The sequence below is a fragment of the Choloepus didactylus genome, chromosome 15, assembly GCF_015220235.1.
Source record: "Choloepus didactylus isolate mChoDid1 chromosome 15, mChoDid1.pri, whole genome shotgun sequence".
In the NCBI taxonomy this organism is placed as follows: Eukaryota; Metazoa; Chordata; class Mammalia; order Pilosa; family Megalonychidae; genus Choloepus; species Choloepus didactylus.
Genome location: NC_051321.1, coordinates 17655336 through 17673828, shown reverse-complemented (window position 1 = coordinate 17673828; position 18493 = coordinate 17655336). Strand labels below are relative to the sequence as shown.

The 18493-nt window shown below is 37.4% G+C and overlaps 1 protein-coding gene across 2 annotated transcripts in view; it reads left to right on the top strand.

Moving 5' to 3' along the window:
- The window catches only part of ATRNL1 (attractin like 1), a 1027996-nt gene that overhangs the window by 866809 nt on the left and 142694 nt on the right, over positions 1 to 18493 (top strand). For both annotated transcript variants that reach the window (XM_037804686.1, XM_037804687.1), the window contains one exon: positions 14436 to 14550. In XM_037804686.1, the coding sequence (XP_037660614.1) occupies positions 14436 to 14550 (115 nt within the window). The remainder of the gene's footprint in view (positions 1 to 14435; positions 14551 to 18493) is intronic.

The following is an 18493-nucleotide window of genomic DNA, read 5'->3' as shown; positions in this document are numbered from 1 at the left end:
TGCAACACCAGTGAGATTTTTGCAAAACTTGTATAAATAGAACCACATCCAGCCTGGACTGAAAGAGACAGAGAAGAGACGAATTGAAGGAAGAATGACTTCAAGGGCAGAACCCTGGAAGCAAAGAACTGGACTGAAAAGATCTCCCCCCAGGCCAAGAGAGTGGGCCCACCTATTTGTGTGGAAAGGGCAGGTATGCCCTTCCACTTGGAGGGGGCATACCTTGCCCCCATTGTTCAGGGAGAGTGCTGCCACCCCAGTGCTCAGAGATGGTGGGGCCATGTCCCAGTGTTCACAGAGAGCCTGGCCACCATCCATATATTTGGAGAGGGTGGGGCTTGTGCCCCAGCATTTGCAGAGAGCCTGGCTGCCATTCTGATGCTGCTTCTAAATTCATACTTGCTGCCTGAGAATTTAGAAGGGGTGGAGCTGCCACTTCATCAGACCCAGAGGGCAAAACAGTGATCCATAGATAACTCTCAGACCTTGAAATCTAATGGAGTTTGCCTTGGTTGGATTTTGACCTTGTTTGGGACTCATGATCCCTGTTTCCCTTCCAATTTCTCCCTTCTGGAATGGGAATGTTTATCCTATGCCTGTCCCTCCATTGTATATTGGAAGCGGATAACTTGTTCTCAAAGTTTCATAGGTCCATCAGACATAGGAATTTTGCCTGAGGATGGGCCACACCCATAACTGATTTTAATGAGACTTCCTACTTAACATTTTTATGGAAATAACATAAAGCTTCTGAATGTCATGATGGGAAGAATGTGTTTTGCATGTATGATGAACATTTCTTTCTGGGTCCAGGGGGTGGACATGGATTGACTTGTGCACCCCAGTTTGGGCAAGTTCTTGGTTGGTCTGCGTTCTGCTTGGTGTGGACCCATTGTAAATAGGATCTCTTCAAGATGTTACTTCAGTTAAAGCATGGCCCAACTGAATCAGATTGGGCTATAATCCAGATTACTAGAGTCTGTTAAAAGCAGAATGAAAGTCAAAGACTTTCTTGCCAGGTAAGTATGGGAGATGCTAGAAGCTGGAAGTAAATGGAACCAGGAAGAGAAAGGGGAAGACTCCACTATGTGCGTTTCCATGTAATAAAAAAGCCAAGGAACCCACGATTGCCAGCCAGCCAGAAGATACTAACCCTGGGAGGAAGCAGGCCTTCTAGTCTCTAAAATTATGAGCCAATAAATTTCTGCTATTAAGCCAACCCATTGCATGGTATTTATTTTAGCAACCAGGAAACTAAAACACTCTATTAACCTCTATTTCAAAAATTCTTCGAACTCCTTTGGGACCTCCAATCCAACATCCCTACCACTTTTTCAGTGGTGACCACCTCCCCCATGTTCTTACTTTTCTTCTTAACCAACTTATATTTCCTGGTATATACCCTGAAAACCCTTGCCCCTCTATTTCTCTTTTGCTACTTTCTCCTCATACATACCTGGAACAGTCTTGCCTTGGTTAAACCCAACTCCCTCAACTCTCTGTCTACTCCAATCCTGTACCCAAATGGCAAAATGAAGTTTGAGGGAAAAAAACACACCTGTGTTCTAACTTTATGACCACAACTTTGAAATCCTTCTATATTTCCTAAGTCAATTCACTGGCCTTCTTGCTGATCCTTGAATGCACCAGTCTCAATCTTGCCTCAGGGTCTTTGCTTTTCTTACTTCTTCTCCTTGGAATTCTCTTCTAGATCTGTACATGGCTCACCCCCTCACATCATTCAAGTCATGCTCAAATTTCAGCTCCTCAGAGGGGCCTCCCCTGATCACCTCTCTAAGTTTGCACTTCTCATAATGCTTGATTCTGCTTAACTTGCTCTAATACACTGCTAAGTACTTATTCCTTGCCAACATTATGTTAAATATATTTTTTAAATCATCCCTTTCCCTACCATGACAGAAAGGGCTCTATGTGTCCTGTACACTGCTTTATGCCTAGTTCTTGGAAGAGTTCCTGGCTAAAAGTATGTACTTTAAAAAGTATCTGTGGAATGAATGAATTATTTCTGTCTAGTATTGTAAGCTCTAGTATGGTATGATCACTATCTTGAAGGTTATGTTCATTCCCATTCATTTCTCTGCTTAGCCAAAACCAGACCAGAATATCTTGTATTTATTCTTTTATCCTAAGAAATGAAATTTTCAGCTAAAATTAGGTAATATTACCTTTTACCTTAGGTAATATGATCAATTCTTACTCGCTTTGAACAGAATAAGACTTCCAGCAGACGTATAACTAGTGCCACATTTAGACTCTGTGTTAGGAAAGCATCATCCTTCATTTTCTTCTAATGGGATTTCTGCACTGTCCTAATACAGCTTTGTCACCTCATACCTCATCCAAGTGCTGTCTACCATGTTTACATCCTCAGGGTTATGAATTTTACCCAGGTGTGTGTACCTTCTTGTCTGTGTAATAGTAGCCAATCTTTAGCTTGAAGGAATTTATGGAGATGTTCTCCCCCCTCCCTCCACCAAAGGATTTAGTTTGCTTTGTGGTAGTAATTTTGACAACCAAATGACTTAACCGTTTTCCTTGTTCAGAGGAATCCTTTAATCTTGCTTATAATTGAAGGTATTAGTACTTAGATCAGTGCCCAGCAACTGCTTTTTAGTTCAACTACTGCTTCTCTCTGCCCAGCCATCCAGTACATTGTAATTGCTCAATAAATAATAGCTGCCCAAAGAGAATATGACTTAGCAGGCAAACAGAAGTAATTTGTGTCTTCTCTGCCATTTCTTTTGACTCCTTCTAGAACCTTAGTGAAATTAATTAACTATCTCATGTCTCACTATGCCTGAATACAAAATAAGGATGACTTCCTTCTCTGAAAACTTCAGGACTTAACAAAAAATAAGATACACTGGGTCATATGAATAACAGATATGAAGAATAAAACATTATTGAGTAATGCCTACTTAGTTCTTGAGTCTATTGACCTGGCCATGGAGTTAGCACTGAGGTCATAATTTTTGCCTCTTTCTGAAGAGAAAAATCACCATCCAGAGAGCTGCCAGCCAAGGTAGGAAAATTAAAGAGGAAGGTTATGGTTCTGAGGAGCAAGCATTCTTATGGTAAAATTAGTGATGGCAGTAATATAGGAGCTTCACAAAACCCTGTGAGAAACTAAAGTGTGGATGTACAAGGACCTTATCTATCCCATAACATATTGTATCTGGGTCCAGCCAAAGTCACTTTCTTAGATAACAGGGAAATTTTTCTTTAGCTTTAGAAATACTATAGCAGTGCTGTGATGCCCAGCCCAGATCACCCTCCAGAACTGAGCCTCGCAGTTTCACAGCTCACAGCTGAGCCCCTCTCCAGGAATTGCCCTTGGCTCAAAAAAGCTGCTTCCTCCAAGGTTATACCCTCTCCCCTCCCTTGAAGTAACCCACATTCATGGGGTGTTCGAAAACCTGGGCCTCTGGTCTCAACCTGGGCCATCCCACTCAGGCTCAGGTGTAAATATACCTCAGATGAACGCTCCCTCTGCTTTCTTCACCCCTCACCAATGTGGTTCCTGAGGGTATTTCCCGATAAACCTCCTGCACATAAATCTTGGAGTCTCAGCATCTGTTTCCCAGGGAACCTGACCTATACTATACACTTCATCTAGGTTCTAAGGAGCAATTATTATAACTATTTCCACTTTTACGAATATCATCCATCTTATGATGATCACAAAGCCCCCATAACTAAGTGAATTATCCCATTGACCCTTGTATGGGGTGCATTTGCCATCCTCTATGATGTGTGGCTGATTTCTCAAATGGAAGTTGTTTGAAGGACCCCAAAATAGGTGAAATATTCTGAGTAATTGGGATTGGTCACAGTTTCTTACTGGATTTTCATGATCATTTTCAAAATAACAGAAAAAGATGGCAACGATTGACACGCTTAGACCCTTCTGTTAGGGCTTGGCTTGTGACTAGGGAGCCCAACCAAGGACGCAATCAAGATTTGCTTCCCTGCTGGTTCCCTGTTTGTGCTATGCATCTTTTAATTAACCCACTGTCCTTTACAGATAACACAGTGAGCCAGTAGGCCATACCCAGTGGCAGAAGGCTCCTCAAAGGCTTAATCAATTAGATAATTGGTAGGACCAAGAGGGAGTTGGTAAAGCAGCACAAGGAGAACCAAGGGAAAGATCATCATTACACAGACTCTGACCATTAATTTTTAGTTATACTGAAAAAGGCACTTTGGGAGGGAAAATAAAACAAATCTGGAGAGATAATTTATTCATTCTTACATACTGCATTTTCTAAAGGACGCCCTGATGAGATAATTGAATTCACACAATCAGGAATTTTGAGGAAAAAGCCAAAATGGAATGCCACACAAATATATTTGGTTTGGCCACACACAGGGCTTCACACATCTCAGGTCACAAGTCCAGTCCTGTGGGTTCCAGAGAGCCTGGAAAAGACCAGGACGACCCAGTGAGGATTCCATGGCCCTGCCGACAGCGCCCTCTGCCCAGCACCACCTTTCCTCTAATTTTCCTTGCTTACCTTCCACTTGATTATCAAAATGAGGAAATTGTAACCTAACAAATCATGGAGAGGGAGCTAGTGGGCAGAGTTTTCCCAGGCTCACACAGGCACAAACACAAGAGCACATTCAGGAAACATTTTCTACAATAGTCATCCATAAAATTTTTTTCTCTTTCTTGTGTAAGCAGAATGGTTTCAGTGAAATATGTATATTTTGAATGACTTTTGCCTCTGAACTTTTTACAACTTGCATTAATCACCTGGTATCCTATCCACAATAGCCTAATGTCTAAACTTGGAATTTGTTTCCAACTTTAATGCACCTACACTAAAATACTGGTCCCATGACTTTGACAGTGAGTCTGAGAGAACAAACACCCACAGAAGGGAAGGTAAGAAAAGATGTTGAGATGTGAGGCTCCTTTAATGACCTATCATGAAGCACCAAAACAAAATTGGAGGAAGGGGAAGGAAAATTTCCAGGTTGAACCACATGAAATTGCTGATATTCTGCTGATTTTTACTTACGAAACTGGCATTTTCAAATGATTCAATCTAATAGAACATTTTAAAAACCTACTTTTTGCCAGGTACTATGCTAGATTCTTTATTCAGATATTATACTTTCTAATCCTCAGAATAACCTTGGAAGATTGGTATTATATCTCTATTTTACATATGAAGAAGCCAAGGTGTAGAAAATTAAATGATTTGCCCGAGATCCCCATAAGACTTGAACCCAAGTCTGTTTAACTTTAAAGTCTAAGCATTTTAGACTATTTTTGTTTTATAAATCATTGAACTCCTTATTGTAAAAGGAATACATGTAATCTTTTTTTTATTTATTTATTTCAAACAATCCTAAAGGGGATTCAGTAAAAATCAAGTCTTTCATGGGCAGATCCTCCTCTGCCATGTAATAATCACCATTAACAGTTTCTTGGTGAACCTTCTGGAAATTTTCTGTGCATATAAAAATTTAGGAATGTAAATATATTTTAATTTAACACAAAAGACAACAGATCATATACTTTGTTTTGTGTCTTGTTTCTGCACTTAATATACCACTTTCATATCTGCCTCTTTTATTTTGCCATGAGGCTCATTGTACTCTGCACCACTGCCTGATTCTGCAATGTCTTGTCTTCTCTGTTAGGTGCTCTTCAACCTCAGTTCTGGTGCAGATCCAATGTGCAGTTACTAAAAACTATCTGAATTTACTAAACTTAGGTCAACGCAGGAATAGCTTCTATTGCGAACCAAAGGAGCACCATCATAGCACCATGTGACATGTAATGTTAAAGAATTTAAGGCATTCCAGTTGCTTTTCCTGCCATGGATATCTCACCTACCATTTATGCCCTTGACCTCATTACCTTTGTCTGCTCTGTAACTTCCTCTCTTTTACTGTCTGCCTTCTGTATATCCTTAAACATAGCAGTAGATACCCAACAAGTGCAAGCTATGATTACAAAGATAATTATCAATTGGAAAGTCTGTGACAAGAAGCTGCTACTAAAGCCACGCAGTGGCCAGAGAGTGCTGAGAGTTAGGTATAGCTCAGAAGATTCCATGTCAGCCCTGCCTCGTGGCAACAGCGTGTTAACAGAGAACAGCTCTGTTTTTTGCTGGAGCTGGTGCTTTTATCTCTTGCCTGCCTCCCCTTACTAACACATGGGATCTGTGTGGATTCTGATTCTACAGTGTTATGGGACAGGAGATTCCATGAGGAATTCTGCCTTATAGCATTATTCAAGGCTTTCTTCCCTGTTACCCTCATCAAAGGGACAAATTTTTAAGATGTTTGAATTTGGAATTGTTTGTCAACTTGAAGGTTGGGGAAGGCTTGGAGAAAATTGAGGCCTGAAATTTCAGGTGCAGGAGGGTCATTTGGGCCTACTGAAGAATTGCTAGACTTTATAGTAAGATTACTCCCGAATTCCATTGTCAAACTTCTTGTAATTGGAAAGGCTACTCTGCCCACAAACATCAAGGGACATAGGAGGATTGTTACAAGCTGGCAAGAAGATGTCTGTTCTCCATGGGATTGGGAATAGAGAAGTCAGGCTTTGAATGATGCTGACAAGTCACAGCACACTGACAGCAGCTGGAAAGAAGATATTGTAGCGGATGAGAAAACCACTTGAAAAAAAGGTTGTTTCAATCTTTGCATCATTGACCGGTTTTACAGCAAAGTAGCCATGTTACGCACTGGCAGCTGCCAATGTTTATGTTCCCTTTATATAAAGAGACAAGCAACAAGCAAGCTGGTTGGGGGTTCTCCAAAAAAAAGCAGCAAAAAAGAAATCTCTGGTGCTATATAGCTCTGGCAGACTTCTTCAACATATTTCTGCATATCATGAAAACTCATATTCATATTGTTGGTCATGGGACATCAAGACAATATAAATTATGTTTTTCTTATATAATAGTCATGTGGAGAAGCAGGGAAATGGATATTTATTTTAAACAATTCCATGCTAATTTCAAAAAATGGCTTAAAATAACAAAGTCTTAGTCCTTGTAGGATTAATATTCAACTATCTGGAAAAACTCTGCCATCCAGAATGACTCATTCTCAAGAAATCTAGGTAGGTTTTACTTTATGGTAATAACATACCTGTTTTTATAATGAGTAAAATAAGCTCTTTCATTCCAAGTTTTGTCCATGCTTTTGTTACTTAAAATAGGCTATGATTGGTATAATAGTTCATAGTGGAAAGTCATTTGTTATGCTGGATATATTAACATTTGATTCCTCATTAAGAATATTGCCAAATCTGCACTTTTATTCTTTCTGCTGACAGTTAGTTTTCACAGTGCTTCTTGATTTAGTTTTATGATTGAAGTTCCAGAAATAAATGTTTTAATTTATTGTTCACTCAGAATAACAGATTTGACTAATAGCTTAAAAAAAGAAAAGAGCACTGCGAGTTCCTAATAGAGAAATGTTTGCTGGTACATGGGATGACAAGCACCGTGTTGTGATGAAGCTTGTACAAAGACCCACTATGTGCTGCACTTGTCAGGTTGCATGTGAGAATTTAAGTATAACATTTTAAGCGAGGTATTGATAATTCCAGTTGGGTCCAGGAAGACCTGGTTTCATGGAGGCCCTAGCATTCCTGTCTAACTTCTTTTCACCACCCCGCACACACCGCTCACTTCCAAGGTTCTATCCACACTGAACTTCTACAATTTCCCAAACCAGCCATGTGCCTTCATACCTCTGTGTTCATGCTCTTTCTTCTGCCAGAAATCCTCATCCTTCCTCGTTCTCCTATTGAACTCCTAGTCATCCTCTTCTCACACATGGCCACTCAGATAAGGATGAACCCCAGGAGCACTAGCTACACTCTCTCCCACCTCCTCCCTTCCCACCTATCACCAAGGGGTCTGGGCTTGGCTCTGCCAGAGCAGTTAGCTCTAAATGAGGAATAATTGCAGTTTGCCCGACTGCCCTGACGGGAGCTCCACCAGGGCAGGCACCTGGCCTTAGATAGCATCCTTTGTACCCCCAGGACCCAGCAGGGGGCCTAGAACATTTGCATTATAAATTGAATTAGTCAATCAGCTTTCTTCCTAAAGTCATATTTTGCATTAATGATATAATGTGTTTTGGAATGGGCAGACTGGGAAGTAATACCAAGATCTTGTGTTTCTACCTTTCCTGCTGATCTTCATCTATCTACTATAGATTGAGCTGTTTATAACTTTTTTGGCCACAAAATTTGGAGATTGACCTTGTGCACAATTTTGAAAAGAAAAAAATACCCGTTTTTTTCATGAAATATTTATTGAACGCCTCGATCTGAAGAACCAGGGAAAATCTATTCTATGCAGCACACAATGCTCATGGTCAGATCAGAGTCTCAGAGTCCTCAATTAAAGCAGGGAACAAAAGTGGGAAAAATCGACAGCCACTCAGTGGCAGTGTTGATGTGACATTTGTGGGAAGTTTGTCATTGGGATTAGATTTTTCCCTCCCTATAAACCATCAATAAAATTCTCTCCTAGAGGCTGAATTGCTTAATTAGTTTCTTTCAAGCCATTAATAGATATTTTTAAAATATGGTCCTTGCCTTCAAGGAGCTTATTTTGAGCTGAGCATATTCTATAGATGGAACAAATCCAAAGCAAAATGGGAAATGGGCATAATGGAATAATAGTAAAGGCAGATATTTGCAAAGTACTTGCACACATATACATATAGGGCAAAGTACTTGCACTATATATCTATATCTCTATCTATCTGTCTGTCATCTATCATCTATCTATATATAGAGAGAGAGAGGGAGGGAGAGCCTCCTTTAATCCACCCAGCACTGTAAGGAAGGTATTTTTAGCTCCATTCTATAGATGAGAAAATTGAGGCACAGAGGGGCTGTGTTATTTGACCAAGGTCATCCTTAGAAAGGAGAAAGAACAGGCCCTTTCATCCTGGCAATTGGCTGCTGAAGACTATTCTCTTAACCTCTACATTACCCTTCCTCTCAAAGGTTCCAAAAGGAAACACGAGTTACTCCTAATTGCTAAGAGAGAGTAGAGCAAGGAGGTCCTAGGATGGCCCAGGGTGACCTGGAGTGGTTTCCGATGGGAGCAGAAGGAATGGTCGGATCGTGCAAGAAAGATAGACATTGGCAGGTAGTCTAGGTGGATGGAATGACTTGAGAAAAAAACGCAAGCACAGGGCTGGGCATAAGCAGGATGGGAAGTAGTTGACTTGGTAGGCACATTTGTCTCTCACATCTCACACTTAGCAGTGCTTTTCTCAAAGGGTGATCCCAATTTTGAATCTTTGCCCTGAGCTATGGAGAAAATTACGAGTTGCTAAGAATCTAATTACAGCAGTTATTTAATGGTTAATCTATTTCAAAATCTGTTTTAAAAATGCTATCAGGAGTCACCTTTTAAAGACAATCTATTCAAAGTCACTTCCTATTAATATTCATATTTGAAAAACTCAGGGCAAAGTGCAATTATATATCTCAAAAAGAGATAATACTGTCCCCATTTTACTTTCTGGGACCTAATGCCTGGGGAAAAAACAGGTAGTAAAACTGCTGCTAGCACATTCCAGCCTCTTCAATTCCCAAATCTTATCCATACAATTAAAATAACAAAACTCTTTAAGCCAGATATTTACACTGCAGATAGATACCTTAAATTTGTGTGTGTACGCGTGTGTACTGAAGAAGAATCTGCACAGATACTGAACATGGGGGCATTTAAACAAAGGAAAAATATTTGGTATCCTATGAAAATTAAGTTTACAATTGAATCCTTTCAGAATCTCAGGAGCAGCAAACTGACTCTGTGAATACCATGTTTTATTCCTTTACCTATTCCCACATGTAATTCTTTATTCTCTTTGAATTTGCTTCTAATGCAGTTTAACCCTGTTTTTGAGCGTGTCCATCAGCTTGATTTCTTAATGTGAGTTCTTCTACTGAGTAAAGCCAGCTAATATGCCTTTTCCCTTTATCATTTGTTGCAAATCAAAAAGTAAACATGAAAAGAATATGATTTTCATTTTCATTTTTTCCCAATTTAAACAATGAAATCAGAGAATCTGTTTTAGAGATCTGGAATCTTGGTACTTGTTAATCCTATAGAATCAACACACTTGATTATTGTGAGCCAGCCCATCAGGCTCATTTAATTCAATGCTCAGTAAATTGATTTTATTTTACTAATGTGACTAAAAACTAAATTTCATCTCAATATAAACACTCATTAAACTGCAAATACCAAGTCCTGCAAGCTGTTGAAAAAAATCATTTTTATTTATAGATGGATTCTGATAAGAACAGCATTCAAAGTGTTTTAGTAGGAAAATATTAGTGATCAATGTGCACTTGTTTGCATTTTTAATTTTTCACCCCATAGATTAGTATTTGTGCATACTGTCAGACTTTATTCTGGTCTGTCAAAATGCTTATTACAGCTGACAGGTATAACATATCCACATTAATCCTTAATTCCTTGATTCAATTTTCTAATTGCTTTTTTGGCATGCGATGGTGGCCATTTAGTCTTATGTGATGTATTCATCATGTGGTATAATAGTGTACTTTAAAAATTAGATGTGCCACTTAAAATGCCTGGACAGGAAAAAGATTACTAAAGATAGGAAATTTCAGATTTCACTGTACTTAAATTATGTATTGGATAGTGGTATGTCATACATTCTCGAGGTTGTCCATATTTCATGGTCACAGAATGTTCGAGAGTAACATACTGTTAGAGGCAGTATAGCATAGATGTGAAGTACACAAACGCAGAAGATAGGCTGCATTTTTTCCACTTCCTGGTTTTGCCACATATTAGATCTGTAACCTTAGTTATGTTGATTAACCTCTTTGAACTTCAGTTTTCTCATCTGTAAAATGTAGACAGTCCCTACCTCATGGGGTTATAAAGATTAAACCTATGTAAGTACTTATCATAACACCAGCTATATGGTAAGCATTTAATAAATGTTAGCTGTTATTAAGTTACCTGCCTAGATCTTGAAAGAATTTGAGTTTGCAAGTCCTACTTAGGAACCACCGAAAGTTTTTGGGAAAGGAGGTAATAACATCTTTTTATCTTTCAAGTTCTAAAGTACAGGACTAAACCCTACTTATGTTATAATGACTAGTCCAAGAACGTCAGATCGTTCTGTTAAATCCTCAGCTGCTAGGTTAGGATTTCCAGTGATGGGCCTCAGTGTGGTTTCAAGAAGTGAATCACTCATTCATTCATTCATCACCCTTGAAAAGAGCCCATGGAGGAAGGAACAAGCAATCAGCTTTGCCCATTGGTATCTTCCAAACACCCAGTGATTTATTTGGCAGCATTTTCCCAGGATAGATCCTGGGTTCAAGGGGCTGGCCTCACTTTCAGAACATGTCATTATGAGTCGCAAGAAACTGAAATTTTGAAAACCCCTTTTGATTCTAGAAGGTTCACTTGCAGCATGCTTGTCTTTAATCACTGAAAAATGGAAAGCCTCATCTACAGAGTTTAACACAGAAGTTTTGCCCCCAAAAATGAGAACCTGAAAATAGTAGTGGAATAGTTTCAAAAACAATAGACTGAACAAAAAGTGTCTTTTGTAAAAGTGCTGTGTGCTTAATAAACAAGTACTGCTAATAATACGACTGTCAGTGATGTCTTCTGGCAGGATCTAACACCATCTTCTTGCAGTGCAACAAATATAGCAATACTCAGAGGTAAATCACACTTGCTGAGTGCTGTGAGCAAACAAACCCATGCCTTATCTCTTTCAAAGGCACCCATGGCAAATGCGTGATAAACTGCACAGTTTAGTGAACATGTTTTGTCATCGTGAAATGATTTTGATTTATGGTTTTGTATTTATTGCTAAACAACTGACAAAACTCAAGGTAACAGAAATATTATCATTTGCAGGGTTTTGCAGTTTTCTGTTAGAAAATTCAAGTGCTGTTAAGTGAATTTTTCTCTTTTTATTCAAAATTCAGTATTGAGGGTGAGATTTTCTACAAACTCTTTGCAAATAATTTTGAAAATTATGTGACTACCTGCCAGAAATGTCAAAGAGCTGTGTTAGTCACTAATATTTTAAATGTAATGATTAATTCATCTTTTTGCTACTATCTTTTTATGAGAAGTCTTATAGGTGAAAACAAAGTTGTAAGCCAATTTGATTTTAAAAGAGAATTATACCTCCTTTCATGTAGCTTATCAGTATAAAAAAATTCTGAACGTTTTCTGTATAATAGCAGTAGAATTAACAGAGAATTATTAAGGAAGACCTTAGAGAAGTAGTTTTTATGCAAGCATTGTTCCTTTTCTGTGTTCATGGTATTCGACCACGCTGTCCTAATCTGTTGTTGACTCTCTGACTTTTAAAGGGTTAAATAATCAGGTCTTTTTCTATCAGAAATTTACAGTTTTTTTTACTAGTTTTTCTCTCAGTTGATGCTTTTGGTACCAACATTTGATATTTCAAAGCCTCTCCTTCCAGTGTTTAAAAACAGCAGAAAGTCAGCCCACAATACCATCAACTGATGCACTGCAAAATTTTTATGGTTATTCTAAGTCCTCTAAACCCAGAACCACTGTAACCACTGTTTCTCAATTGTGTATGTGTGTGTATATACACATATATATGTACATGTATAGTCATAAAATTATACTATTCTAATATTGGCAATCAAGATTTTTAAAATGTGATTTGGGTATTTTTAATAGTATCAGTTATTGCACTGATATCTTAAAATAAAACAATGGAAACCTAACTTGATGGTATAAATGACAAATTGTTTCTTTCTTAGATGTAGTTGGAGGGATTCTGGTATTTCTAATATAGCACCATCATTTAAACCTTGAATTGGTTTTATTTTTTTCTTAGCTTATTTTAACCAAATGACCTTTACATCTATTTTGCATTTATTAAATTAAAATAAATTTTAGTAGCTTAGAGATATATGATACAAAACTTCATAGTGGGTTTTCTTTTTTTTTTAGCTTGGGAACATGACAAGCCCGTTCTCTAAATATTTACATCAGTGGCATATATTTATGTACTTAGCTGATTTTGACTTAAAATATTCAAAAACAAGTCTGTTAAAATTAAATGTAAACTTTAAAATGTAAAATCATAGAACATGTAACTTGATACAAGTATTGCAACATTGCTCACAGCATTTTCTTGGAACATTTTTATGCCCTTTGCTTTTAGCACCATGGCCACTTTCACCTTTATATTGAAAACTCCCAAAATGTGTCTATATAAGGATAATTTTAAAACATGAGATTTATGTTGCTATAAAGGAGAAATCCTTTATAACCACATAAAACCATTGTCACCAGAAATTTCAGTCTAAGTTTGACATGAAAGGGGAAATATTTTATCTTTAATGCCTCGTTAAACTTTCTGGAAGCTGCCATATTGTAAAATATTCTAGGTGAATGACTACATATGTCTGTATTTCTTCTGAAAACTTTAAATATCATCAGTGAAAAAAAAAAAACCAAGCAAATCATTTGTTTTAATAATTAAAGCAGTATTATTTTTCTTCTGTATAGTTTTTCAGAGATGTTGCTTTGATATTTCAGCCATGTCTCACCTGAAGTTCTTTGAGCCACATAACCAAAGTCACCATTACTAGGCTTAAATTATATCCTTCCTCTTTTAAAGGTGACATTGTATTTAAATCCAAATTCCTGTGTGTGTTTGTGTTTCTGTGTACCCATGTGTGTGTGCTTGTGTGTATGTTTGTACACATGTGTGATTGTGCATGTTTGTTTGTAAATGCATAAGTTATCTATCATAAGATGCATTGCATGGTGGTTAAGAGCATACTATCCAGAGCCAGGCTGCTTGAGTTTACATGCCATCCCTGCCAATTCCTAGTTATGTGAATTTGACCTAGTTATTTAACCTCTTGTTTCAGTGTTCTCATCTTACAGAATTGTTGTAAGATTTATGTAAGTTGATATATGCAAAGCACTTTGAGCAATTCTTAATCTATAGTAAATACTTAATAAATGGTAGCTGTTAATATTATTATCATTATTATGTATTCATTTACCCTATTTTATTCCTAAGGCATATTATTTATAAAAGCACAGAATATTTTGTATTGTATTCATTTAATTAGATGAAGTGTGTTGTACAATACATAATTAGTGAGAGGGACAATTGAGGAAAAAAACAACATAAGTTGCATAACTTTGTGGCTCAAAACTTTGTATCAAATACAGTGAAATACACACTTACTCAAATGTAGGCTTATTTTACCTGTGCCAGGAGCTAGTATTAAAATGACACGTGGTATTTCTAGAACCACTAGGAACGTACAGTTTAGCTGACAGAAGCATAGCGTGAAAAGTAGAATAACAATGTCATTTCAGTTATGCAAACCTAAAATGGGTTTTCTTTTTCAGGGGGCACCCAAACCAATAGCCATGGAACCATGTGCTGGGAACAGAGCTGCTGTTCTGACCGTGTTTCTTTGCCTACCACGAGGATCATCAGGGGCCCCTCCTCCGGGGCAATCAGGTATGATAAAGGCGGAGCCGTCAGCAGTTAAGCAAAACCCATACTGAACAGAAGAAGTTAAAAAACACCCACAAATGGCACAATAAAGATCTTTACAAGGTTCTAATTTAGAGCATGGTAAAATTTTACTAGACTACAAACTTTTACCCAAATACCTAGGTATCTGCATTGGTATACAATCAAATTTGCTAGTGTTTATCTTATAAACACATGTTGGATATGTGTATATATGATTATGTATCTACACATACATAATTATTTTGTTTATAATAGTCACATATATGTATAGGGGAATTACATATTTTGAATATTTAGTAGCATCAGAGGATAATAGTTTGATACAACCATCTTAATGTGTTCAAGATATGGTCTTGCTCCCAGTCTCCCAGTATGAGGCTTGTGGAGTTTATAGGCCAGGGAAACCCCCTCCTTTCAATGTGCACAGCCACCATTGCTTCTGATTCTCCTTTTCCTACATGAAAAACATGTTTTGAACTTTGTAATAGCTATAACTATATGTATAATCATCTTAGATGCAGATATATCATCTGATTGCTCTGATGTTCTCCACATTGTAAACATACTCAAAGTTGAGTATAATTTGTACTTAAGTCACAAACCAAGCTCATTTCTCTCTCTTTTTAAATATTCTTTCTGCTGACATTTTTCTGTCTCTAGATTGTTTTCTCTATCTATCTCTTAGTGAAATGTATGCTTTTTGAGGTAAAGGGTTATTTCATATCTGTTTTTCTCTTCAGTAGTTCTCCTTAAACATAAAATGCAGTGCTAAAAATCTGGCAGGCTCTCAATAACAGTAATCGATGGTGAACTCACATGCCTTCCTAATTTATCTTTTTTAGTTGTCTTTGACCTTACTCCTCACTTTCTTGATTTGTGTGCAACCAAACACAAAGTGGAAAATACACTACAACATCATACCTTGTAAACTTAAGATATTCATGTAAACAAAATTTCCCATATAGAGGCAGACTCAGCATATATGATATCTTGTTGTCTTGTTGCAAGAATTCCTGCCCATAGTTCATTTGTTTATTCAAAGAAGTAATCCTTCTCTGCTCCTTTCTCATACATTTAGTGAATACCTTGCTCTTCTCCTTTCAGCACCAGCAAGGTAAATGCAGTGTAGTAAGTAGAATGGTTTTGTTCTGGTCAGATAAGATGAATAATTATTGGTACTGTGCCCAGCTAATGGAAGCACTGTTTTAAAACTGGGATGATTTCCAAAAGAAACATTTTACTAATGAAAACAAGTCTATATGATATACACCAAGGTTCTTCTAGATCATTGACAAGATGACTTACCGATGGGCAGAATGAAGTCAACTGCCAATACTCTGTCCCTTTACCCTTTGGAATCCTTTTGACTGAATTAGAGCAGAGTAGCATTGTAGACCATTATCTCAGCTGTGCTTTATAATGGATGAATTATGATTACTAACAATAATGCAATCAGATATGCCTAGTGATTTACTTTTTACAAAGTGTTTTCCTATTTTTCACCTTTGATCCTCATGGCAAGTTGGTGAGATAGATATTATAAAACCCACATTATAAATGAGGGGACTGAGGCCTAGAAAACACCGTATTCCTACACTCAAGGTATATTGGGGTGAGGGGTAGGCGGTATACAAGGGTATAGAGCAACAGAACAAAGTACCAATCACTAACATTCCAGGTAAGTTTTATTGATGATCTGCAGCAGAGAGCTTGCTTCTCTATAATCAATAGCCCATGTCTTCACAAAGCCAAACATTTGGATGAGTACTGAAAATGTCCACGGGATTGATACAGATAGACACAACTATGAGACAACTTAACATTTTTACTAGCCTACAGATTGAACTGTGATGAGTATCTGTGTGCATAATTCAGGATGAACTTGTTCTTTGTTTAAAAAAAAAAAGCTAATACATTTTTTCCAGCTACCCTTATAGGAGCATGAAGACTCTTTGATTCTACTCCTTCAAAATATGGTTCTATCTCCTGTCTGCAATTTAGGTAGATAGATATATCATAAAGCAAGTGAAGTAAAATATTAGCGGTAGACTCAAGGTTCATCATAAAATTCTTTCAACTTTGCTACATCTTTGAAATTTTTCATAGTAAAATATTGGGAAGCAATGAAATAACAAGCTCTTGTCTTTGCTGCAAAAAAAAAAAAAAGGCAGAATCTGAAAAGAGAAATATTCTAATATTATCATCGTTTTCCCAGAACAAGGCAAATACTGACACTAATATGTAAACTAATGGACTGATTTTTTGCACTCTTCATCAAATTATTTGTCGTGCACACAATTAAAACTTAACATACACAATGAGATCTCACTTTATATCCACTAGAATGGCTACTATTTTTTAAAATGAAAAATAAAAAATGTTAGAGAGGATGTAGAGAAACAGGAACACTCACTCATTTTTGGTGGGAAGGTAAAATGGTGTAGCCATGGTAGAAAACAGTTTGTCAATTCTTCAGAGAGTTAAGTGTAGCATTACCATATGACCTGGCAATCCCACTTATGGGTGTATACGCAAAATAATTGAAAGCAGGGACTCAAACAGATATTTGCATATGATGTTTATAGCGGCATTATTCACAACTGCCAAAAGATGGAAACAGCCTATATGTCCATCAACAGATGAATAGATAAGCAAAATGTGGTATGTACATACAATGGGATATTATGCATCCGTGAAAAGAATGAGATTCTGATGCATGCAACGACAGGGATGCACCTTGAAGACCTCATGTTGAGTGAAATAAACCAGACACCAAAGGACAAACATCATATGATCTCACTGTTGTGAAACATTTAGAATAAGCAAATCATAGAGTTATAAACTAGAATTCAGGTTACCAGGGGTGGGGAGGGCTAGGGAACAGGGGTTAAAGCTTAACTGGTACGGAACTTCTGGTGTGGGTGATAGAAAAGCTGTGGTAATGGATGATGGTGATAGTTGCACAACATTGTGGATGTGATTAACACCTCTAAAGTGTATGTCTGAATGAGGCTAAAGAGGGAAAGTTTAGTTTGTATATATGTTACTAAAATAAAAATTTTTTAAAAATAAAAATAAAAATAAATTAAAAGCTTAACATAGTATCATTCAAAATTTGAGAGGGAATGGGCATTCCAATGATTATTTGGGACTCAAGTGGGTCTTGGGAAGGAAATGTTGACATGTGTTATCTCATTGCTAGGCTTACCTTACATCTTGACAGGATCCTCATATATATGTCTGTGCTTATCACAGCACCCTACACATAGAAATCAGTTCATAAATTGTTTTGGTGATAATGATGATAGACCTTGGAAATGTGACCTTGAGCAACCACTTTCACCTATGAGCCTCAGTTCACTACAATAAAGTGAGCGATTGGACTAGAATTCATTCATTGCCTACTAGATTGTTCTCTTAGGAGCCTTATGTTCTGAAGAGCCTCCTCCGATATTGATGCGGGGTTGGGGGTGGGAGTGTTGAAGAGAAGGTGAAAGAGGAGCTTCATGGACAGACTCCTAAACACTTCCCCACTGTGACAAGAACAAGGCACCAAGAGTCTTCGCTTGTCTTGGGCTATTTATGTCTCCAAATGTTAGAATATCTGTTTAAGGATTGAATTAGTATTCATTATTAGATTAAGAGTCCTCTTGCCTGTTAGAGATGGCTTATACAAATACGATTTTCTGGCTATCTTGATACAGGAAAAAATTCAAAACACTTTGCAGAATCTCAAAATTATTTATCAGGCCCTTTTTTGAAATGTAGTTTCCTGAATTTTGGGTGATGTTATCATAATGCACTCTTTACTGCCATGACTAGAAGCATTTAAGAGGAGAATGAATTTGAGGAAACAGGGAAGGCAGAAGCATCATATGAGCATCGTGGTTTTCTCTCAGAAACTGAATTTCAGCACTAACACGTG